This window comes from Chrysemys picta, chromosome 1 (assembly GCF_011386835.1).
Source record: "Chrysemys picta bellii isolate R12L10 chromosome 1, ASM1138683v2, whole genome shotgun sequence".
NCBI lineage: Eukaryota > Metazoa > Chordata > Testudines > Emydidae > Chrysemys > Chrysemys picta.
The window spans coordinates 348,052,213-348,076,009 of NC_088791.1; the positions used below are offsets into that span (position 1 = coordinate 348,052,213).

The following is a 23,797-nucleotide window of genomic DNA, read 5'->3' on the forward strand; positions in this document are numbered from 1 at the left end:
AGAAGTGCTACCATTGTACAGATGGGCAACTGAGGCACAGAGAGGCTAAGTGACTTGCCTAAGGTTGCATAAGAAGTTTGTGAAAGAGCAGGGAACTAAGACTGGGTCCCCTGGGTCCCACAGGACCACCCTTCCTCTCAGCCTTAAGATGAGAGTTTTGGGGATTGTAGTAATTTGAGTTAACTGATTGCCAGGTCAAGTTGAATTTCACAAACATTTATCCCTGGTCATGATACCTAGAAGGCAAAAAAGGACAAAGAGTCAGTATTTTAGAAGTACTTTGCAGGTCACTTTTAATAACCATGTCACTGAAAAAGGTAGTTTAATAATAACACTAACACCTGAATCACAATTAAGTCAGATTTTAAAAAGTACTTTAAAAAAAGACTATATTCACAGGATTCAGCCTACACATTTCTCTTAGGGAAATCACAGCCAAATCCTTGAGACGAGCAATTCATCCTTCACTTCTATATTTTATGCAATGGATTGCTAGTATATGCAGCATATATGGTGGTGACTGAAGAAGAGTTTTCAAATATCCCTGAGGCATTTGCTTAATACAAAGTCTCCCCTTAGAGCTAGAAACCATACTTGACTGCTGTCTTAATTAATGGGGATAATTTTCACTCAATTCCTATGTTCAATAGTTATATGGTTTTATTACTATTCCTTAAAGTTACCCTGTGACATCTCACAGAACAGTTCAAAATTATAACAATGAAGATTTTAAGATATAAAGGAACCAGGAGAGCAAAAACAGCAGAGGCTCCAAGTATTTGTACTACAAAAAAGACCAAGACATTTGTTTCCTATAATCCAACAATAGTAGCGTCCAGACAGTGACAGAAAAGACGAGCAGAAGGCCTGAAACATATTCATCAGAATCACTTTATACTATTAGACTTAAAAAAGATCTAATGAAACCAATCTTCAGAATGGCGAAGTGGCTACTTGTTTAGATATCCAACTATAGATCCTTCTATTCCACAAGCAAGATATTCCTGCAGTATTACACGTACCAAAATTGACAGGTTTGTTCAGTGCCTGAAGAGAATGATGTTTAATGGTTAGAGCAAGGGAATAGCATTCAGGCTGCCTAGATTCTAATCACATATTCCTAGCTCCTCCAGACTTCAGCAAATGTTTTCAGATAGGTCCATTTTTGGATACCTGAAGTGAAACCTTGATATCTTTGGGCCTGATTTTCAGAAGTGCTGAGCACCCAGCAATCCTATTGCCTTGCAGGGCTCTTCTGGCACTTGTGTGACTTTGGGAAGTCCCTTAATCTGTTCTTCACCTTGCCCCGTAGAATTTCCCTGTCTCTCAGGATGTTGAAAGGCTGGGTAGGTATCTGTAAAGTGCTCTGAGGGTACGTCTATACTTACCCCCGGGTCCAGCGGTAAGCAATCGATCTTCTGGGATCGATTTATCGCGTCTTGTCTAGACGCGATAAATCGATCCCGGAAGTGCTCGCCGTCGACGCCGGTACTCCTGCTCGGCGAGAGGAGTACGCGGAGTCGACGGGGGAGCCTGCCTGCCGCGTGTGGACCCGCGGTAAATTTGAACTAAGATAGTTCGACTTCAGCTACGTGAATAACGTAGCTGAAGTTGCGTATCTTAGTTCAAAGTGGGGGGTTAGTGTGGACCAGCCCTGAGATCTTGAATGAAAGCTGTTAGAAAAGTGTGGAGTATAAGAAGACAATGTTAATGCCACATTTTTCAATGCATAATGAGGCACATATCAAATACTGATCCACTGATACAGCAATGACACACTATACATCCCAAAGCATCTCACGAGATCTATCTATCTATACACACACACACTGAAATGCAGCCACTTCTGGGTTAGACGGTGGCAACCAGTTACATGGCATGCTGCACAGCAGGAATGAAGGAAGAGGATATTTTGGTCAAGGACACTGGGCTTTTATGACAAGTGTTACAGGACTGTTACTATCCACAGAGATATCTGAGGTGTCCTGGGAAAAATTGACACATGGAAAGCTATCAATTCATTGTGTATGCCTTGGAAAGACAAATGGACTGAGCTGACCTGGCTGGGGTTTGAACTCAGAGGGAACTGAGGAATTTCAAACCTGAGGCTTACGCCACAAAGCCATCCCCAGTTAGACGAAGTATTTGCAAGACAAGGGCAGTCAATGAGACAAATTCTTCTGGACAACTCAGGCTTGTATAAGGGACAGTGGTTATTCACATACACATTGTTCATAGGTTCCTTTCCAGAAGCCGATGCCTATTTGTGCTGATCTGTTTGGCCCTCTCAGTACATTTCTAAGGCACTGCAAATGCCTTAGAGTCAGAAGGATCAACAGGATTTTCAGTTATAAGGGTCAGTCTGCAATTGATTTTCTTTCATGTTTTCACATGCAGGAAAAGCCTCATATCTCCTGAGTTCCACTCCGCTGCTGGTAAAAAAACAACAGTTGACCAGCTGGTGGGAATGCCAGTTAGAGGCTAGCTTACCCTGATTCATTTGCCTTCAGTGGTATAACCGCCCTAGTAAGGGGATGATTTTGCTTCTATCCAGGTCAAAGTTGTGGAGCTTATGATTTCAGAGCCCCATATATAGTGATCAACCGGATGCCATGAGCAAAGGGAGTAGAAGTGGGTGCATTTGACCTGCACAATCCTTAAGAGAGGATTCCAGCATACAGAGTACAGTGGGTCTTATTCTTGCCTTTTTAGATAAGGCTGAGATGGCACAGTCACAGTTGCTTGTAACTCAAATACTCAGCCCAGAAGTTGATTTTGCATGAAGAGCCCATTGCTGAAGTTATCCAGATGTAAAAAGAAAGCCTTAGAAATACAGTTCAGATGCTTCTCATGCTGGAATAACTAGCTGTAAGAGGCCAAACCTGATGCATACAAGGAATCATTCAAATCCCCCATCTTGCCTTCAAGGCACTGCATAGCTGTGTCCCCTACCAACATCTCTACTCCTCCCCTGGCCCCCATCTACTCCCTTTTCTCACTCTTTTCGTGCCTCTCCTACCACCCTCTCTCAAGTCTTCTCCCATGGTACCGCCACACCCTCGTGACAACATCCCACTCCTAAGGCCTCTCCATTTCAAGTCCTTCCCGAACATTTCGTACCCTCAGGTCCTCCAATGATGCTCCCTTCAAGACATGCTCTCCTTGATAGTAAGCACTAGCTTATTAGGTGCCTGCAACGTTGTCTGACCAATGGGAACTCTGAGGGAATATGTCATTTTACATGTTTTTACAGCACCTAGCACACTGATAGCACTCAACTGAGTGAGAGCTTGACGGAAAAAAGCTACCAGTGAGTGAAAGGCACGAGGCTTATTAATACACAAATGGATACATGGAAGTGTGACAAATGACAACAGAGACAGAGCAGCTCACTGCCAGTAAATATGGATCATTTAGGCCTAACTGATCCATTTTAATTAGATCAACCTACTCTACCAATCTGAGACATCTCTTGGCCATGCTACACCATTCATACTCCTTGTCAAGCCATTCCTACATATTGCAGCTGAGAGCATGACTGCCTCCCTTCTCGGCTTCAAGGAGCATCATGACTACAGGCTAAGTTCCCGCTGAGCTGCGCAGCAGGCTAGCTATCAAGGGCTGCGCAAGTGCGCAGCAGGGAGAGGCACCTCTCCCCCAGCCCTGGGCTGCTGTGGTGAGAGAGGGCTGGGGGGGGGGGGGGGGGGGGAGGAGTTCTCTCTCCCTGTCACAGCCCGCACCCCAAACCCCTCATCCCCAGCCTCACCCCAACCCTCTGCCCTAGCCCTGAGCCCCCTCCCACAACCCAAACCCCTCATTCCCGGCCCCACCCCAGAGCCTGCACCCTCCCACACCCCAACTCTCTGCCCTAGCCCTTGCATCCCAAACCCCTCATTCCCAGCCCACCCCAGAGCCCGCACCCCCAGCCAGAGCCCTCACTCCCCACACCCCAACCTTCTGCCCCAGCCCTGAACTCCCCCCCACTCCAAACCCCTCGGACCCACTCCTGCCATACATCACCTCCATACTGGTGCACATAACAAAATTCATTCCGCACACAGAAGTAAAAAGTTAGGGGGGAACATTGGCTACAGGATGCACAAATTTTGCTGCTGCCGCTATTACGTGTGCAGAAAACCTTTAGTCCCACTCTGCTCACAATTCAACTGGAAACCAAGGAAGTACTAACACACTTTCCAATATCACACCCTACAAATTACAAAAATTCTTCAATGCTAAAGAAAAAATTGGTCCCAAGGCAGGGGACTGAACCATGCAAGAACAAACATCTGTTACCATGATCCTTAGGCAGGGCCAGCAGCATAGTTAGCTATACTCATCTGCCTGATATGTAGTTATTATGTAAACATACTATGTTTTAAGGCAAGAGGTAGTTGTATTGAGTGCTACAGCTTGCGGCAATGTGAGATGCAAGCAGGACTAAAGGCTTTTATCTGCCTCACAGGCTGAAAAAAGGCAATAGAGTAGGAAAAGTAAGAGGTTGGCGGCTGCAAAGAGCCTAGATAGGAAGATAATGTCTGAGCAGCTGACCCTTTGATAGCACTGTATTATGATTGTGGATGCAATGATGGTTACTCCTGAGGCTATATTCTCTCTTGTAGAAGAAAGTGGAAGCATACCTGCTTTCTCATCTCAGCTAACGCACATCAAGGAGTTTGATCTTAACATAGCTTCTTCACCTGTGAGCCGGCTCTAGTGATTTATAAAGCAGGGATCTAGAAGATGGGAATCTCCAAGGTCTAATACTAGCACTGTACGATCTGGTGTCAATCCTCTAACCTTGCTGTGCCTCAATTTCTCCATCTACAACATGGGAATAATGGCTACCTGATTGTGTAGACCTGGAAGGCACAGTGCCTATACCTCGTATGAGAGTACAGAAAATTGTTGCGCGCAATGAATATTGCTAGCTCTGTTAATCTGCCCATACTTTCCGAGTACACCAGTTACTGTCACATACATGAGTCCCACACAGATGTGCATGACCAGGCAAGCTATTTTGGTAACAGAAGCACTGAATCATGTCACTGATAAAACTCTGTACATTATGTTACACAGATCAAGCCATCATTTCTAACGCCTCTCTTCAGTGAGCCAAGTTTGAACGGTCTGAGTCTTGGGGCAGCAAAGAGCTGCGACTTTAACAGCACCTGCCAACACATGCTGAAGCCTTGAAACCACTTGAGAGCCACAGCCTGGCTGCTCCCCCACTGAGACCGCCTAACCTCCCCCACAGGTCCCAGAGACCCTGGTCTAAGCTGCTCTCACTTCCCTCAGCACCCTGCTCTTCAAGGGGTCAGTCACACTTTCACTGCCTGGCTCTTCCCTCACAGAGCTCTTAGCTCTCTCCATCCCCACACCTGGCACAGAGCCCTGCAATGCCCCCTGAGAAACCCAGACCCACGCCCCCACCCCGTTCACTTCCCAAGGTGCCCCAAGCTCCCAGCGCCTCCAGGTCACCCACCCCCCACAGCCCCTCCCTACAGCTCACCCTACATCACCCACCCAGCCCCACCCAACTCCCCAGCCCCCCCAAACCCTCCACAGCCCCTCCCTACAGCTCACCCTACATCACCCCCCAGTCCCACCCAACTCCACAGCCCCCCCACATCCTCCATAGTCCCTCCCTGCAGCTCACCCTACATCCCCCCAGTCCCACCCAACTCCACAGCCCCCCCACATCCTCCATAGCCCCTCCCTGCAGCTCACCCTACATCACCCCAGTCCCCCCAACTCCACAGCCCCCCCATCCTCCCCAGCCCCTCCCCGCAGCTCACCCTACATCCCCCCCAGTCCCACCCAACTCCACAGCCCCTCCCTGCAGCTCACCCTACATCACCCCAGTCCCACCCAACTCCACAGCCCCCCCACATCCTCCATAGCCCCTCCCTGCAGCTCACCCTACATCCCCCCCCAGTCCCACCCAACTCCACAGCCCACCCACATCCTCCACAGCCCCTCCCTGCAGCTCACCCTACATCACCCCAGTCCCCCCAACTCCACAGCCCCCCCACATCCTCCATAGCCCCTCCCTGCAGCTCACCCTACATCACCCCAGTCCCACCCAACTCCACAGCCCCCCCACATCCTCCACAGCCCCTCCCTGCAGCTCACCCTACATCCCCCCCAGTCCCACCCAACTCCACAGCCCCCCCACATCCTCCATAGTCCCTCCCTGCAGCTCACCCTACATCCCCCCAGTCCCACCCAACTCCACAGCCCCCCCACATCCTCCATAGCCCCTCCCTGCAACTCACCCTACATCACCCCAGTCCCCCCAACTCCACAGCCCCCCCACATCCTCCACAGCCCCTCCCTGCAGCTCACCCTACATCACCCCAGTCCCCCCAACTCCACAGCCCCCCCACATCCTCCATAGCCCCTCCCTGCAGCTCACCCTACATCACCCCAGTCCCCCCAACTCCACAGCCCCCCCACATCCTCCACAGCCCCTCCCTGCAGCTCACCCTACATCACCCCAGTCCCCCCAACTCCACAGCCCCCCCATCCTCCCCAGCCCCTCCCCGCAGCTCACCCTACATCCCCCCCAGTCCCACCCAACTCCACAGCCCCTCCCTGCAGCTCACCCTACATCACCCCAGTCCCACCCAACTCCACAGCCCCCCCACATCCTCCATAGCCCCTCCCTGCAGCTCACCCTACATCACCCCAGTCCCCCCAACTCCACAGCCCCCCCACATCCTCCATAGCCCCTCCCTGCAGCTCACCCTACATCACCCCAGTCCCACCCAACTCCACAGCCCCCCCATCCTCCCCAGCCCCTCCCTGCAGCTCACCCTACATCCCCCCCAGTCCCACCCAACTCCACAGCCCCCCCATCCTCCCCAGCCCCTCCCCGCAGCTCACCCTACATCACCCCAGTCCCACCCAACTCCACAGCCCCCCCACATCCTCCATAGCCCCTCCCTGCAGCTCACCCTACATCCCCCCCAGTCCCACCCAACTCCACAGCCCCCCCACATCCTCCACAGCCCCTCCCTGCAGCTCACCCTACATCCCCCCCAGTCCCACCCAACTCCACAGCCCCCCACAGCGCACCAGCTCCCCCATCACCCCAGCCCCCCGCCGCTCGCCCCTCACAGCCCTGGGGTGACCCGTCCTCAGCACCCTCCCCCCCCCCGCGCCCCTCACACCTCAGCCCCCCCCCCCCCAACAGCCCGGGGGTGCCCCCCCCAGCTCCCGCCCACTCCGCGCGCGGCGCCGCCTCAGGCCGCCCTCACCTCCTCCACGTCCCGCTCGACGGGGCCGCCAATCTCCACCTCCAGCACCGCCGCCATCTTACCCTGCCTACCCCCGAGCCGGCCAGCTACTTCCCCCCGGCCCGCCAATCACCGGCCACGCCGACCTAACGTCCACCAATCAGCGAGCACGACGCCCCGCCAATCGCCAATCAGAGAATGGAGGGGCGGGACGGCTCCCGGGCCGCCGGCGAGCTGTCACAGAGTGAGAGGGTCATCTGACATTTACAACCACCAGAAAGAAATGCAAAATCCTTTAAAAAAAACATACATTGCCCGGACGCCTCCCGGATCAGAGAGCACAGTGGTTCGCTGATGTCACGCTGTAAAGATCAAGCGTCCTCCTCACTAAGTTCAATTTACGTTTTTTTCTGGGGTGATGAACTTGGGAGACGCTCCCTGCTCTTGTCCCGCCTCTAAGGCTGGGCCCTGGACGTGACGAGGCGCTCCCGAAAGACTACAATACCCGGCATGCCGTGTGCGGCTCCTGACCTTTAACCTGTCCTGCTGCTCCCCTCCGAGAGAGAAAAAAAGCATAATAATGATGGGAGCATCATTATAATTAGCGTTATAATTGTGGGGCGAGGGAGAAATAAATAAAATATTTACAAATAGCCCCAGCGGGGGGGGTCAAAGGTCAGGCGGGTTTTGGCGGGAGAGAGCGGCTTCGTTCCCCCGGCCCTTCGCTCCTGCCTCAGGTGCGACTCGTGGGTAAAGGGGGGCGGGGTCGGTGGGTACGGACCGGGGTGGGGGTTTGGGTATGAGGGGAGCGGGGGAGATTGTGTGGTTGCGGGCAGCTGCCTGCCTCTGTGCCTCAGGCTGCCCTGGTGGGCCAGGTGTGGGCACGTTGCACCAGTGGGGGGAGCCGAGGCCTTCCATGGTCTGGGAGGGGTGGGGCGGGGACAGGCGGTGGGGGAGGGGGCTGTGGGGTGGCAGGTGCACCGGCCTGGGACAGGGAGGACAGTGGGGTGGGGGTGGGGGGGATTGGGGAGTGATGGGCGTCGGTCGGTCGCTGTGGGCTAGCGCAGGCACGGGTGTCTCAGGGGCTTGTCGGGGGGAAGAGGAGGCACAGCCGAGAGTGTGTGGGTGGGTGTGTGGGGGGGAATACGGGGTGGCCGTGGCACAGACCTCGTGCTGTGTGGGGGAGCGCGGTGCTGTTGCCTGCACCATGCTCAGGATGGCGTAGGTGTAGGGCAACTTTGGGGGCCGTGGTGGGCCCCTGTGGTCCATTTACCATTTTTAATTACAACACTGACCTTATCGTGTTACTATTAAGTGACACTTTAGAGCAGTGGTGTTCAACAAGGGGTACGTGTACCCCTGGGGGTATGCAGAGGTCTTCCAGGGGGTACATCAACTCATGTACAAATTTGCCTAGTTTTACAACAGTGTACATAAAAAGCACTAGTGAAGTCAGTATAAAGTACAGTTATTTCATACATACAATGAATGAAATGACTTGTTTATACTACTTCTCTATATACTATAGACTGAAAAGTGGGGTGCTGCAGCACGCCGGGAAAGAGTTCAGACAAAGGCCTCCCCAGAGGGGGGAGGGGCAGATGCTGCTGCATGCAACAAGTCACACTCTCCTCCCCCCCCCCCAGGTCCTCACAGAGTCCTTGTAATGTGCATGGCTGGTGGGGGCCAAAATCGTGGACATTCTTGGCCTGGTCCACCCACTTGACACATCAATTCCCATCATGTTCAGGCTAGCCTGTCTTGTCCGCAATTTTGAGGTTTATCCAATGCTAGAGGAAAGAGCACAGTATGGAGCAGCAGCAGCCAAGCATAAGCAAATGGGCGAAGTATGGAAAGAAATACAGAAAGGAATGGGAAAAAGAAAACGAATTAAAGACTGCTGAAGCCTGCAACTAGCGACAACGCAAAGCTTTTTGCAGATATTGCAAAGCCCTAATCCATGCACATTGTGCAGACCTTGTGCAAAATGCAGCAACTGAGAAATATAAATCAAATACAGAACCATTTTCTGTGATGCACCTGACAAATATTGATTTCACTGTCTCAAGATTTTCAGTCTCGACGATGCACCAAGCGGGGCTGAAACTGGCCTGCTACATTGCTTGCCACACAGCTTTGTGGATCACCTCGGTGAGCTTGCCAGATTAGCTTTTGAAAAAGATATCCACCTCCATCGCACAAAATGCAGGGCATGAATCAACAATGTTATTGCTCTCTGCATGTTCTACGACCTCATCAAAGACGTTGGTGAGTTCCAGTAATCACTGGTGATAGATGAGAGCACAGACGTTGTTGCAGTAAAGAAGCTTTGCGTTGTAGAGCGGTACTTCAGTCCCTCCTTAGGCAAGAGTGTCTCCATGTTTTTGGGACTAGTCAGTTTGGAAGGCGAAACAGCTGAAGCTATTGCCACAGCACGGCTTCAGTTTCTTGTCAGTGTTGGTCTAGATTTCAGCAGGTGGATTGGGATAGGGACCGACAGCTGTAGCGTCATGGTTGGCCATAAAAATTCCGTGTACACGCATCTGCTCGAAAAGAATGACAGGCTCAGTCTCATCAAATGCGTATGTCACTCCATCCAGCTGTGTGCCAGTAAAGCGGTAGAATGCTGCCATAGCATCTAAATTTTTTTTAGTCTCCCATTCCATGCAGCTGGTTCTCTCACAGCCCCCAGAGACAGCGTGCATATGCACAGCTATTCCAGGTAATGAATCCTGGTAACATGCCACTGAAGCTTGTTCAGCTGTCAGCGATGACATGGCTTTCCATTCACGAGTGTTGTGTGCGCATACTGGATCAGTGGGATGCGTTGAAGCTACACTTCCAACTGAGCAAAGATAAGCAGTGATGCTATGTAGCAGAAGTTCTGTATTGCGACCCTGTGAATAAACTGTATTTACAGTTTCTAACACTGATTCTGCAGGAATTCTCCAGAATCAACAAACTGTTCCAACTGGAATCTGGTGGAAATGCCTTCAAGATGTTGGACGCCCTCCTGTCTTTCTTTTGGGGTCTTTTAGCTAGAATATTGTTTCCAAAGAGCATCCTGTATCGGACGCTAAACTCTTGGAAGTCCATTTGAGTGATACAGCTAGCCACTGGTTCTTAATTTCAGCGTAATGTTCACCATAGCTCTAGGAGCCGCAAAGCTCGACAAAGCTGTTCAAGACGGTATAAAGAGTAGATGCTGAGACTTCATTCTTGAAGCAGCTAAACAAGTGCAGCGCAGACTACCAGCGAATATCGATCTGTGGAACTCTGTTGGTGTTCAGTCCATTGGTTATTCTGTCACTGGCAAAACCTTAAGTAGCGAAGATCTCAATGATAAACATTTTCAAAGGTGACTTGGGGGCCTTTGATAACCAGTATCAAGCCATCAGCTGACAGAAATGGAAGAACACAGATGACAAACAAGCAGAGCAGTTCTGGGTGGAGGTCTACAACTTTGAGGACTGTAGTGGCGAACGGTGCTTTAAAGAGGTAGCCCTGTTTGCGCTCCCTCTACTTGCCATGCCTCTCAGTAATGCTGAATGCAGAACAAGTGTTCTCGCAGATGAATATTCAGTCCAAGCACCGGAACAGGATGGGTCACCAGGCTCAGAGCAGTATACTGCCTATTCGGTATGAGTTAAGATGACGGGGGCTGTGCTGTAAGGATTTTATTCCAATCCAGGATATGCTTCAATGCTTTACCATGGGAATGTACCACACACAGGGAGCTGATCCCACCACAGATGATGTAGAGACCGAGGATGACGTTTAACTGAAGTTGGAGTCCCACCACTCTACCTCATCCTTGCTGAGCTCCCGTAGCTTGTTCTTCTGTTCCCGGCTCAGGTCTTCATGATTCACCGGACCAAAGCGGTTCCTGCACACCTTGGGGGAAAAAGTCCTGCTGTCTCAGAGGCTTGCCTGGTGGGGCGGCCAGGGGTGGCGACCGAACTGGCGGGAGGCATGTGCCTGGTGGGGCGGCCAGGGTATTTAAAACCAATGTTAAAGATTGGGACTCAGTAATGCCTTTGCTAAAATGGATTCCCAGTGCAAGGGGAAACAAAAGCAAATCAAGTACCTGGGTCAAACAACATGATGTCTTCAATTTGCACACCAAGAAAAGACATTATGAAGTAATGTTATTTTGTTAAAATAACGACCCAGTTAGCCATCAAAGTTTGTCTAAATGTAAGCTTGTATAGGATTTTCTTTAGTAAACATGATTGTTTAGAGAGATTCTTATTGAAACATTGAACGGATGTTATATTTATGGAATAGTGCACTGGAATTCAGCTGTGGGTCAGTATTTTCACAAAATAGGCAAGGATTGCTGTTGGGTAAAGGCTTTTTTTGTATATTTAGTCTTGCCACCAGAAGAGCACCGATCATTTGGGCCTGAACACGCGATGCAGGACTGAGTCATCATTGGATGAGACCGAGATTAAGGTTCTCCGCCGAGGGTCACCTGGCGGGGCGGCCTAGGACTGTCAATGCTGAATCTTGACCTGCCTTGCCACAAGAGCCGCTCTCCTGGAGATAGATACGTCATGAGAGTACAGTGCATGCCACAGTATGTTCTCAGGACTCTCCAGGAATCTTCTGCTGGGGCGGCCAGAGGGGCAGCGCTGCCGAGGGCTGGCCCCCGTGTTGTTGTTGTTACTGTTCTGGGTCTTGTTGGCACCGCCACGGGCTCCGGCCCCGCTCATCCTCCTTCAGCTTCTTCAGGTAGACGGGGTGGCTGCTCTCGGTGACCAGCCCCAGGGGAGAAGATGAAGCACCTGAGCTCCAAGAACAGCTCCTCATCAGTGAGCTGCGTGGCCGCTGCCCATGTTCCTCTGCTCCGCCACCGCGGTGTTTCCTACAGTCCCCGGCTAACAAAACACCAAGCATTGTCATCCGCACATCATGAAAAATATGTGATTCAAGTCCAGGCAGCAAAAGCAAGCAGCCTGAAGTGATAGGGATACAGTGACGAGGAGGGGTGGTGTGGTGGTCGTGGTGGCAGAGGTTGCGGAAAAGCGGGAGCAATGGCCAATCTCTTAAAGGTTGGGGGGTTTTCTCTGTAAATCCTTCAAATGCACTCAAAATGTTTTATTTTATACACATATATTTATAGTTTTCCCATCAAAGTGTTGTTGAAGAAAACCGCCCTGTATATTTAATCTGTCCCTGTTTGCTGCAGTCTCTATCTGGCAGAATGGTTACAAGTTACAACGTACCTTTTTGTTGTGTGCATTTTAATGCTAAAAATAAATTATGGCATTTTGAAGTTTGTGGCTTGTTTTGGGCTTGTTTAACCAAAGTGGATTGGCTTGTTTTGGGCTTGCTTGTTGGCATTAGGTGTCGCCGAGCGGAAATGGATTGGGCTTGTCTTGAAATGAAATTGGGCTGTTTTGGGGCTTGTTTTGAAAGCCAGGTTGCTTATTTATCTTGTGAGAGTTTGGGGGCAGCCGTGGGTGGGTGGGGATCTAGGGCACTGGGGGGCTAGGGGTCTGGGAGGTAGGGAAGCAGGATGTTGGGGTTTGGGGGGAGTGGGGGAAGTATGGGGTAGGTTTGGTGAAATTTGGGATTGGGAAGTGGGGATTGGATGGGTTGTGGGTGGGAGGGGTTTTGTCTGGCTTTGGGATGGGGTCAGGCTGTAAAGCTTTTTGAGATGCTGGGAGGGGAAGAGCTGAACGGATCCAAAGTCTTACTTTTCTAGGGGATGGGTGGTAAGGTGTTGTACTGGGGTGGTTGGGTTGGGGACTATGTGCGGATGTGGGGTTGGGGATCATCTACACAGGAGGGCTGTTGGGGATAAGGGATGATGTGAAAGCAAAGGAGGGTTTGTGTCTGTTCCAGGTTCCCATGGAAAAGAGATGCTGTAATTTGTACATGACTCCCCCCCCCCCCCCCCGAAGAAGTAACAGTTGAGATTTTTTTTTTGTTACAATTATATTGACTTGGTTCCCACAACCCATAGAAGTAGAATTTGCTCTGGGAAATAGATTAAAATTGTCTTCTTTAACTATTTTCACAAGCTTTTTAACTGATCTGTGCATGGATGAATTTCTCATTAGTGGAAAAGCCTAGATGTCATTTTTTTCCTTGCTGAAGTTTCACTTGTTGTTTGTTTACACACCTGTAGCAGTGCGCAGACTCACCCCTGCGGCGTCTCCTGCTGGTCTCTCAGGGAATTAGCTCAATCCAGCCTCCGGCGCGCCCTCTGCAGGCTGGTGATCCGCCTTGCTGCTTTGGGCCCCCGTGTCCTTCCCAGGACCCCGGTGCCCTTATCTTGGGTGCTGCCACCCTGGAGGTTTGTACTGAATTGATTAATCCAGTCATGACTGTGATGGAGCAGGGAGCGGGGCAGATTTGACCTGGGAATGTTGCAGGGAGGTTGCATTGGCCGGGGATGGGGGACTTCCCTTGAAGGAAGCTACCTGAGCTGTAACCTGAGCCAGGAGGGGGGTTGGGAGAACTGACACCTTCTGCCCAGGAGACTGAACAAAGGAGAGGAGGAGCAGAGGGGAGGGGGGAGAAAGCTGCTGGAGGGAGGAGTTTTGGTTTGGTTTCAGTTTGGGCTGGGTGGTGCAACGCAGGGAACCCCAAGCTGGGGTCTAAGCTCCCTGAACCCTCCAGAAGGACTTGATTGAGGGGTTCTGGTTGTACCTACACGCTCTGCTTGGAACAGTGTTCCTGTCATCTAATAAACCTTCTGTTTTACTGGCTGGCTGAGAGTCACTGTGAATCCCAGGAAGAGGGGTGCAGGGGCTTGACTCCCCCACACTCCGTGACAATGACATTCACACCTGAAGTTAAAACTGGGGCATCTTTCCCATATACACAAGGCCTCTGATCTGGTGGAAAGGAGGGCGCAGGGGATTCAAACAGGCGTTTGACTGTGCGTTGTTGAGGCTTGGTCTGGCCAGCACAGAGTGTAATATACAATATCCATCTCCTTCAGTGAAAGCAGAGGGAGGATCATAAATGTTCAGTGAAATTCAAATCCACTTTTATTGCTGGCTGCAAAAACACAGCCCTTGGCAAATGTGCCCGAAGTGAGACCAAGTGGAAACGGCTCCAATCTCTGTAAAGAACCAGATTCTGTCTGTGTTTCTGCCAGACGCTGACGGACCAGATGGAGTGAGAGTGTGTTTCCGGGAAACCCAGAGGAACCTTGGAGCAGGCAGCTGGGAGTTTTCTGAAGAATCAGAAATGGCTCCAGTTAAAATCAACCATGTGGTGTCCTTCACCTCTCAGGTAATAATAATGCTTTTCATCTTCAATTGCAGTTCTTTAATTGGACACAAGGGGGTGCTACATTTCGCTGCAGAACGCTGCATACCCTAGTACTGAGAGATCCTTGAATGGAATGCCTTATAGAAATTGAGGGTCTGATCCTCCGTTGGTATAAACTGACATAGATCCAGATTTCCCCACTTTACACCAGCTGAGGATCTGGCCTGGAAAGTGTTGTGAATTGGATACAGTATTCTTCCTGCCGTAAACTGTTGTATAATGTTTCTGTGTGCTGGTAGGCATCTACCACACTTCACCCCAGCAGTGGCTGCATTTCAGCAGTAGGTAAGGTCTGATCCTTTTGTAAAATCTGTAATGTGCTTTCAGATCATTACTAGAGAACAGTAACTATTGCTGACCCCCCCCCACTTCTATCCCCACCCCTCTACTAAGCACCGTGCTTCTGCTTTCTCCCCTCCCCACTGGTTTGGTGCAGGACCCCAGGTATCCAGTGGAGAATCTGCTGCGCGACGATGGCATTCACCCTTGGCTGAGCTGCCCCCAGGATCGGAGCAGGCAGCTGAAAGTGGAGCTGCAGCTGGAACGGGCGAGTCCTATTGGCTACATAGACGTAGGTATGAGAGAGGGAGAAACCGAGACCCTGACACCTTCGGGGCGTCTAACCTGCAAATCTCTCTGGGGTCTCCTGCAACGCCACCGTGCTTGTTTCTACCCTTGAAGGGCTTGTCTTCCGAGGAATCCAGAGGTTTCTAGCTACTTCCCCATACTACCATGGTAACACTGTGCACTTGTCTCTTGTCACAGCTGTCCCTGTTTTACTGATGGAGAAACTGAGGCACGGTGAGGGGAGGTGACTTGCCCAAGTGAGACAGTGGCAGGGCTGGGAAATCGCCTGACTGCTAGTCCCTTTTCTAACTAGCTGGCCACAAGGGGAAAGTCTCTCCCAGTTAGCAAAATGCTCACCCCATATTTCATGCCAGTGGGTGAATTCCAGTCAGTCCCTGTCCCATGCCGGGATCCTGGGGTGCAGACTAGAACAACATCCCTCCTCAAAGCCGCCATTGCTGCTGGTGCCTGGCGAGCCTCTTGTGGGTGCTCCCCGCAGAGAATGAACAGGCCACGGAGACTGAACAGCCCCGCTCGCTTCCCATTGCGCCGGGTGGCTCCCCAGCCGGCTCTTTGGGGCTCCAGTATCAGTGCCCAGATCTGGCTGATCAGAGCTGAGGGAGGTTCAGCTGCTCCGACTGGGCCTGACCTTTGCCCCTCCACCCGCAGGGAACTGCGGCTGTGCCTTCCTCCAGGTGGATGTGGGGCGCTCCTCCTGGCCGCTGGACCAGCCCTATGTTACCCTGGTGCCCAGCGCTACGCTGATGACGCCGGCTGACTCGAAGCTGGACAGGAACCGCTCCGGGGTCCGGATGTTTAAAGAGGGTAAAGGGGGTCCCGCTCGCAGGAGTGGCTGCGGGCACTGGTTGGGTATCATTTTGATTAGGGCTCATGACTGGTGGTGCATCATGCCTGCCCTTCTAAGCCCTGTTCTAGCAAGTAATCACATTTCATGATGGGATTTCATCCCATCTCCAGGGCTGCCTTCTCTCCAGGTATTCAGTCGGGCCCCGCATGATAGGATCCGGGTACCTGAACTGGTCATCCCTGTGCCTGTACGTGTACAATTGCCCTGGGGCGTTATTTTTTCTTCCTCTGAATCAACAAGTATTGGCCACTGAGACAGGATTAGGTGGACCATTGGCGGGAGCTGGGAAAGTAGCCTGGATGGTCCTGATGCGTTGATCTGGTTTGTCATGTGGGGGGAGAGGGGGCTCAGTCAGGGTGTTCCCAGGATGGATTAGGTGTGGTGGCGAGCTGGGGTCCCTGTGGTTGGATCTGGCGCTGTGGGGAGTGGAGGTCCCAGCGGTTAGAGCTGGGGTGGTGGAGTACCAGTTGGGACGGTCCCAGTGGTTAGATCTGGGGAGCTGTGGTCCCAGGGATTGGATCTGGTGTGGCGGGGCAGTGGACTCCCAGGCGGGACGGTCCCAGTGGTTGGATCTGTGGAGCTGGGGCCCCATGGTTGGATGTGGGGTGGCAGGGCCATGTTCCTGTGTTGACTGCAAGGCCGTTAGAAGGTGGCAGCGTCTAGCTCCAGGAGTGAAGCTGCCCATCTGCTCCTGCTCTGTCCGCAGGGGATTTCCTGGCGGCGGCACTGGGCGAGAAGTGGGATCGCGTGAGGATCACCTGCAGCCAGCCCTTCAACAAGCAGGTCCAATTTGGCCTCTCCTTCATCCACATCCGCACCCCGTTGGACCCCGATCACAGCCAGGCGACTCCAGCTCCGCCCCAGGTCAGGGCCTGCGAGGGATCCCCATGCTCCTTGGGCGAGGGGGTCTGGGGCGGCAGAAGGAGTTCTCTTGTTGCTGCTGAGGCTGGTGCTCTCGCCCCTTGGTCACAGTGGGGATAGGCCAGTGGCCTGCTCAGCCCGCCCGGCCCGGCTCCTGGGTGCTGCGTGGCCTATGCAGTCGAGTGTGCCAGGTTCAGAGGGGGAGGACGCCTGTCCATCCTCTAGCTGTCTGACGGGGACCAGTGCAGGATTGTTCCTGTGTTATGTGCTCTAGGGCACTGGCCATGGGGGTGGGCTGGATGGGACTTGGGGGTCTCTTCTCTCTCTACTGCTACTGGTTCTCTGCGTGCGCTGGCTCTGGAGGGGGCTGGGGGAAATCTCCCGTGAGAGCAGGGCTCTGAGCTGTGTTTCCCTCTCCCCCAGATGGGTCTCGAGCCTGCAGCCAGCCCCTGGCTCTCCAGCCCCGCCTTTCGCAGGACGTTTTTCCCGGAGGTGCAGCCGTAAGTACCCTCGGGGGAGCAATCATCCTTCGGGGGGGGCCGCGCCTCGGAGCTGTGGGGCTGGGCCAAAGGCAGTGGCATGCGCAGCTTCCCCTCCCTCCTGGGGCTGTCACGATGCCAGTGACACTTGCATGGGAGCTGCTACTATGGGTCCCAGCTGGGGGCTTGCCAACCCCCTTCCAGTGGCTCAGGCTGGGAGGAACCCTCGGTCCTAGTGATTGCTTCCCCTCCCAGGATCCCTCTCCTCTCCCGGCACTGCCTCTCTCGGTGCGCTGTCCCCATCGACTGGGCAGGACGGCCAGGCTGCCACTCGGGGCTGCTCCAGGGGGCTGTTCTCCGCCAGCTGGATCTAGCCCTGTGCTGTGTCCTGAGCTGGACAGGAGCTGAGGGCCCGAAACACCTATGGAAGCTCATGGGCTCTGTGCCCACTTGTTCCGCTGCCGCTGGGAGCAAGCCCCTAGGATGTCCTCCAGGCCAAAGCCGTCATGAATGGCAGCTCCTTCCAGCTGGAGTCTCCCACCCCTCCCCACGGACAAGCCCCTCCTGCTACCATTGTATCCTAGCTCGGCGTCACCGCATGATAGACTGACCCGCACGCCCAGCTGTGGGGTGGGTGGGTGTCCGGGCCAAAGTCCTGATCACTCCCTGAGCTGCTGCTGGAAGGGATGTGCTATTGGCCCTGGGGGAGATCCCTTCCAGAGTTGGGAGCAGGGAGTGTCCGTCCCGTTCAGGGTGTTCCCTGGCCAGTTGGCAGGAATCACTGGGTCTCTGGCTCTCTCTGCCCAGGAGCAAGGGGGAGGAGGAGGAACTGAAGAGCCGACTGCAGCTGCTGGAGCCCAGCTGTGGGCCTCATCCCCGCAGCCCGACCTGTCTCAGCCGGACAGCCAGGATGGTGCTGTCAGCGGCCCAGTCGCGCAGCCGCACTCTCCAGCCGGGCCCCAGCGCCACCTCTTTGGCTGCTGAGAGATCGGGGAGCAGCCGGGGACAGCAGGGTGAAGATCCAGCCGTGAACCGTGAGTCGGTTGCAGCCATGTGGGGACTCGAGTGGGATCCCCCAAGCTCCTTCTCTGCCCAGCTGAGCTGGGGATACTGCAGCCCTCTCCAAAGCTGTCCTGCCCCCTCGGGTGGGATCAGCAGCTGCTGTTCTGGCACGCGCTCCCGTAATGATCCAGAGAGCGATGGGCATCTGGGAGGACCTGGCATGGTGCCCTCTGCCCAGCTGGCGAAAAGCACTCACGGGGCCCCACTGCTGAAAGTGCTGCCTACGGACCCGAGGGGCCTGGTTGGATCCTGGGCTTCTGGAATATGCCCAGGCAGCTGATGGGGAATGTCCCCCTCTGCCCCGGGTAAGGTCAGTTCTCAGCCAACAGAGGGATGAGCTCTCACCGTTGCTGGGAAGATGAGCACTATTGGTCCCATCCAGGCTGACCCTCCCCACAGCCAAGGCAGGACTGGCCCTACGCTCTTTGGTGGAGCCCCCAGCTGGCCCATCTCTTCCCTAGAGGCAGGCACCAAAGGCTGTGAAACCGCTCTGATCTCTGGGCTGGTGACAGCCCTCAGAGATGGGCTTTCCACCGGGAGACTGTCCCACAGGAGGAGCTCTCGCTGTTGGCAGCTTCTGTTCCATTTCCTCCAGTTGCTCTTCGTTCCAGCCCCCTCCTGCTCTAGCCAGCTCCCCTCTCTCCTTGGGGTCTCAACCCTCCTAGCGAAGAGCTCATGCCCCCCCAAGATAGCTAAGCACCATCAGCCCCTGATCCCCTGGTGCAGACTCCATGGGCTGGGCTTACCTGGTGTCCATCTCAGCCAGTGAATCATGTCCCTCCTCCATGTGTTCGTGGCTCAGCATCGCCATTCAAAACTGCTGCTTGTTGATTCTGGAGCATGGGAAGCTCTCCGTCTCCAGTCCCACCAAACCGCCTGCCAGCGGCACGACTGCATGTGTTGGTGCCAACTTGGCTTGGCTGTGTGGCCTGGTGGGCAGAGCCTTGGCCTGGGACTCAGGAGACCTGGGTTCTATTCTCAGAACTGCTGCTGGGTGACCTTGGGCAAGTCATTTTCCCTCCTGTTGCCTCAGTTTCCCCATCTGTGAAATGGGGACAGCGATCCCGACCTGCTTTGTAAAGCTCTATCCAGGAGCTAGGTACAGTGCTGCTGCTGGTTATTCTCCAGGCCCTGTGCAGGATGTCCATGACGCTCCAGCCCTGAGGAGGGTCCGGGTGAAGCCAAGCAGGAGACGAAGATCGCAAGGCACCGCAGGGAGGTAACGGATCAGCCCTGTTGTGTTCCCCTTAACCCTCCAAATGTCCCAGTTCCCCCTTCGGAGCCCAGCTGGCAGCTCCTTCTCTGAGCCAGTGTCCCAGCCCACGCAGAGCCTTCCTGGGGCTCTCCTCGGGGTCTCCATCACAGCCAGTGGGTGCGTAGGACGGGATAGCAGGAATGGGGCGATCCTGGTCCTTCCAGCTGCCGCCTCTGGTGTGTCTCAACAGGCAGGGCAGCTTCTCTGAGCCTGGGCTACCCTTTGGGGTGCGAGGGCAAAGGATGCTGCAAACTGGAGAAACAGCTGCTCCTGAAATCTCTCTCTGCAGGTCAGTGCCCAGGCCTGGTACCCAGGGAGGAAGAGCCAGGAGCCGGGGAGGAAGGCCTGGCAAGCTGGATGATGGTGGAGAGGCAGGCGGGGAGATGGGCACATGCCCCATCTGTGCAGGTGAGTGTTCTGGGGTGCGGGCTAGAGCTGCTGCCAGCTATAACGAGTACCTTATATGAGCATGTCCTCCTGCCTAAATCGCTCTCTTTGGAAGGCCCTTTGGGTCTGTCGCACACACGCTGGATCTGTGTGGCTCAAAGGATCCACCCTTGAGATGCAGCCGGCTCTTGGGTCGAGCATGGGAGGCCCCTCCATTAACTCAGCTGGTCGTAAAAAAGAGTGATCTGATTCCTGCCCATCTGGTGGGTTTGCGATCAGTGGGGTGTTCAGCTTGGTGTCTCGCCTGATTCCGTCTCCAGAGCTGGACTCAAAGAAGAGGATGAGCATAGACTTCAAGGCGAGAGGGGACCGTTGTATCTGTCTAGTTTGATATGCAAACTGGCCAAAGAACCTCACCCCAGGGGTCTGGCATCCAGGCCAGTAACTTGGTATTGACCTAGAGCAGGGTACTCAGACCTCAGTGGTTCAGGAGCCAAATTAGTGACCAACATTACCCAAAAGAGGCACCGTCGTGTGAATTCAGCTCTTCCTTTACTTCAGTACTATAGAGTCAGATTTAAACAGCGGGATGGGGAAATATTTAGCTTTTATCTCTATATATTATTCTCCCAGCAAAATGACTGACCAAATGTTGTTATTTTAACAACTACAATTGGTTAATAACCTAATAAAAGCATCCTGATGGGTTAATAACGTAGATTGGTTAATAATTCAATCACAGCGTTTTAATATCGTGTGCTGCACAAAGCCGCAAGGGACACATTAAAGAGCCAGTTGTGGCTTGCGAGCCTCAGTGTGAGTATCTCTGAACGAGCGTGTATCTCTAGGGTCTGTTCACACTGCCAGGGGAGGTGTGACGGTAGCGTGGGTAGGCAGACCCGTGCCATCTTTAATCCAGCTCACGTGAGTAACAATAGCAGTGAAGATCCAGCAGCACGGGCTAACGACTGGGGATGTACTCTCGCTGCTAGCCCCTGCTGCCGTGTCTTCACTACTGTTATTACGCGGGCTAGCTGGATGAAAGCTAGCGCAGCCTGCCTACGCGTGCTACAATCACACCTTCGCTTGCCGTGTAGATGGGCCATTAGAGAGACAGCCAGTCTGGATTGTTACTCCTCTGACCACCATGGGGTGTCTCAAAGGCAGAGGCTCACACGCCGCCCTTAAAACACCAGTAACAGCTCAGTTCCACTTCCATCACCTTTTACTGCTGCGAGGGATTTCCTTTCGCGCTCTCTCTCCCGTCTTAGTCGCAGCCTTGCCGCCTTTATTCACAACTTTGCAGGGATGTGGACTAGAAAGATGACCTCCTGAGGTCCCTTCCAGCCCTACGTTTCGATGATTCAAACTTGGGCCTGGTCTACACTGGGAGGGGGGGATCGATCTAAGTTACGCAGCTTCAGCTACGTGAATAACATAGCTGAAGTCGACATACTTATATCACTTACCATGGTGTCTTCACCGTGGTGAGTCGACTGCTGCCGCTCCCCTGTCAACTCTGCCTGCTCCTCTTGCCGAGCTGGAGTACAGGAGTTGATGGGAGATCGCTTGGGGGTCGATTTATCGCGTAGAGACTAGATGCAATAAATCGACCCCCGCTGGATCAATCACTGCCTACCGATCCGGCGTAGTGAAGACATACCCTTGCTTACCTAAAAAGTATCCACTTACATCCATACTTGGGCGCCCCAGTGGCTTGATTTTCAGAGCAGCCAAGCGCCCAGCAGTTCAGACGACTTCAGCCACACCTGCTTAAGGAGACCCAAAGGGGCGTAGGGAGGTGAGGTTGGTTTCAGTGCCCACGGTTTGTTGGCGGAGGTTGTCGAACACATGGAACCAGGGTTTGAGCTCGGAGGCAGGCTGCAACTACACTCCACTGGCCTGATTCTCCCCCAGCACTTTCAATTGGCTATGGGAGCCTTCGCTGCTGTTCAACAGCTGACGGGGTGCCACCCCAGAGGTGGCTGCATTTCAACGGCTGGTGAATGTGTACGGTGGCTTGGGCTCCTTCAGAATGAAAGCTCTGCTCTAGGAATTATTTTGGGACAGTTCCCTGGCCGGTGTTATACAGGAGGTCAGAGCAGGTGATCCCAATGGTCCCGTCTGGCCTTGGAATTTATGAGAAGCACTGTATACATGTTGATTGTTGTAAAGTAATAAATTGCACTCTGTTCATGCTACTGCCCTCTCCTGGCTGGAATCAGAACTGCCCAGTTATGCAGTAGGCCCTATACTAGGAACAGCTGACAGAGATCGAGTGGCAAGGGCCTGGGGTCCCAAGTTCTAACCTTGCTCTCAGCCTGAAGCCCCAGGTGGCCCTGGGTTAGCTCTGCTGTCGTCTCTCCTCGCTGCAGGCTGCTTCAGCACAGATCTCCTTCCCGTTCACGCCTCCACCTGTGGGGAAGATGGCTCCCTTCCAGACACCGCCTGGCCATCCCCGCCACGGGAAGATCCCCGGCGCGAGGAGCCCCCCGAGGCTTGGGTGCCGTGCCCCATCTGTGAGTTCCGGTTCAGCACAGCAGAGGTGGAGAGGCATGCCAGCACCTGTGGGGAGCAGGCAGGAACTCTGGAGACCCCCCACTCCTGGCTGTGGGTGGAATAGGGCTGGCAGGGCCAAGCTGGGCCATAGAGGCACAATGCTGGCACACACACCCCTATCGCCCCATCAGCCCCGTATTGAGGTATCCCTGTGTCTGAGCCTTAGGGTCACTCTACTCAGCTGGGTTGGAGCCTCCTTTGGACTACAGGGCCGTCGCCGTCATGGTGACACTGGGACACAGGCCCCATGCCATGGGCATCCTGGAATGCGTTCAGCCCTGGGGCAAATCCATTGACTTCAGAAGGATCACAGCAGGGATGGTCTAAGAGCTTTACGGCACAGAACAAAACGATGGTCCTGCCCCAAATTGCTTACAACCTAAGCGTACGACAAGAGACAACAGACGGAGACAGACTAAAAGGGGAGCACAAGGAAACAAAGACTGTATTAGCCAGCACAGCAGGCGGGGGTCTCAGCACATCAGTTGCCTGACCACTGTCAAGTTTTTTGTCAGCCTCACAGCAAAGGAGAGTTGAGGGGGGATTGGAAGGAGGACAATGATGACTCAGCCAGAGCCAGGCAGACGGACACATTCACATACACCTGTGATGCAGGGATGGACTGTTTGCAGTGTTGGTGGAGCTATGTAGGTCCCATATTAGAGAGACAAGGTGCGGGAGGAGCTACCTTTTATAGGACCAACGTCTGGTTGGGCAGAGAGACAGGCTTTCGAGCCCCACAGAGTTCTTCTTCAGGTCTGGGAAAGGCACTTTGAGTGTCACAGCTAAATACAAGGTGCGACAGGTTGTTAAGCATAAGGAGTTAACACATGTTGGAAGAGACCATTCCAGGTGCAGTGGGCGGCTAACTCCTCTGCAGTCACATGCCAAAGGAGTCTTCGCGGGTTATGGATTGTTGTAATGAGCCATAAATCCAGTATCTTTATCAAATCTGTCATTTTTGGTGTCTAGCAAAGTTAAGAACATAAGAACGGCCAGACTGGGTCAGACCAATGGTCCATCTAGCTCAGTATCCTGTCTTCCGACAGTGGCCAATGCCAGGTGCCCAGAGGGAATGAACAGAACAGAGCAATTATCAAGTGATCCATCCCCTGTTGCCCATTCCCAGTTTCTGGCAAACAGAGGCTAGGGACGCCATCCCTACCCATCCTAGCTAATAGCCATTGATGGACCTATGCTCCATGAATTTATCCAGGTTTTTTTTTTT

The 23,797-nt window shown here is 53.4% G+C and overlaps 2 protein-coding genes across 3 annotated transcripts in view; one reads left to right on the forward strand and one right to left on the reverse strand.

The window, feature by feature from the left end:
- RNF121 (ring finger protein 121) overlaps positions 1-7,391 on the reverse strand; it is a 44,124-nt gene extending 36,733 nt beyond the window's left edge. Inside the window, exon 1 of one of the 2 annotated variants that reach the window (XR_010601428.1) lies at positions 7,263-7,391. Coding sequence is in view for 1 of the 2 variants with exons in the window: in XM_005292183.4 (XP_005292240.2) it covers positions 7,263-7,319 (57 nt within the window). In the remaining variant the exon portion in view is untranslated. The remainder of the gene's footprint in view (positions 1-7,262) is intronic. The other variant, XM_005292183.4, reaches the window with a different exon arrangement.
- Positions 7,392-7,720: 329 nt separating this feature from the next.
- XNDC1N (XRCC1 N-terminal domain containing 1, N-terminal like) lies at positions 7,721-23,515 on the forward strand. Its single transcript, XM_042840228.2, has 11 exons — positions 7,721-7,978; positions 13,378-13,545; positions 14,356-14,492; positions 14,968-15,106; positions 15,768-15,923; positions 16,673-16,830; positions 17,251-17,327; positions 18,114-18,340; positions 19,497-19,587; positions 19,913-20,031; positions 22,386-23,515. The coding sequence occupies exons 3-11, from the start codon at positions 14,448-14,450 to the stop codon at positions 22,631-22,633; spliced, it is 1,260 nt and encodes a 419-aa protein (XP_042696162.1). The 5' UTR covers positions 7,721-7,978; positions 13,378-13,545; positions 14,356-14,447; the 3' UTR covers positions 22,634-23,515.
- The last annotated feature ends 282 nt before the right edge of the window (positions 23,516-23,797 follow it).

Bases quoted from the DNA above. Each gene is read 5' to 3' on its own strand.
- XNDC1N (XM_042840228.2), top strand. From the start codon at position 14,448: ATGGCTCCAGTTAAAATCAACCATGTGGTGTCCTTCACCTCTCAG. The intron at 14,493-14,967 runs GTAATAATAATG...GGTTTGGTGCAG, and splicing joins TGGTGTCCTTCACCTCTCAG to GACCCCAGGTATCCAGTGGA. The intron at 18,341-19,496 runs GTGAGTCGGTTG...GTTATTCTCCAG, and splicing joins TGAAGATCCAGCCGTGAACC to GCCCTGTGCAGGATGTCCAT.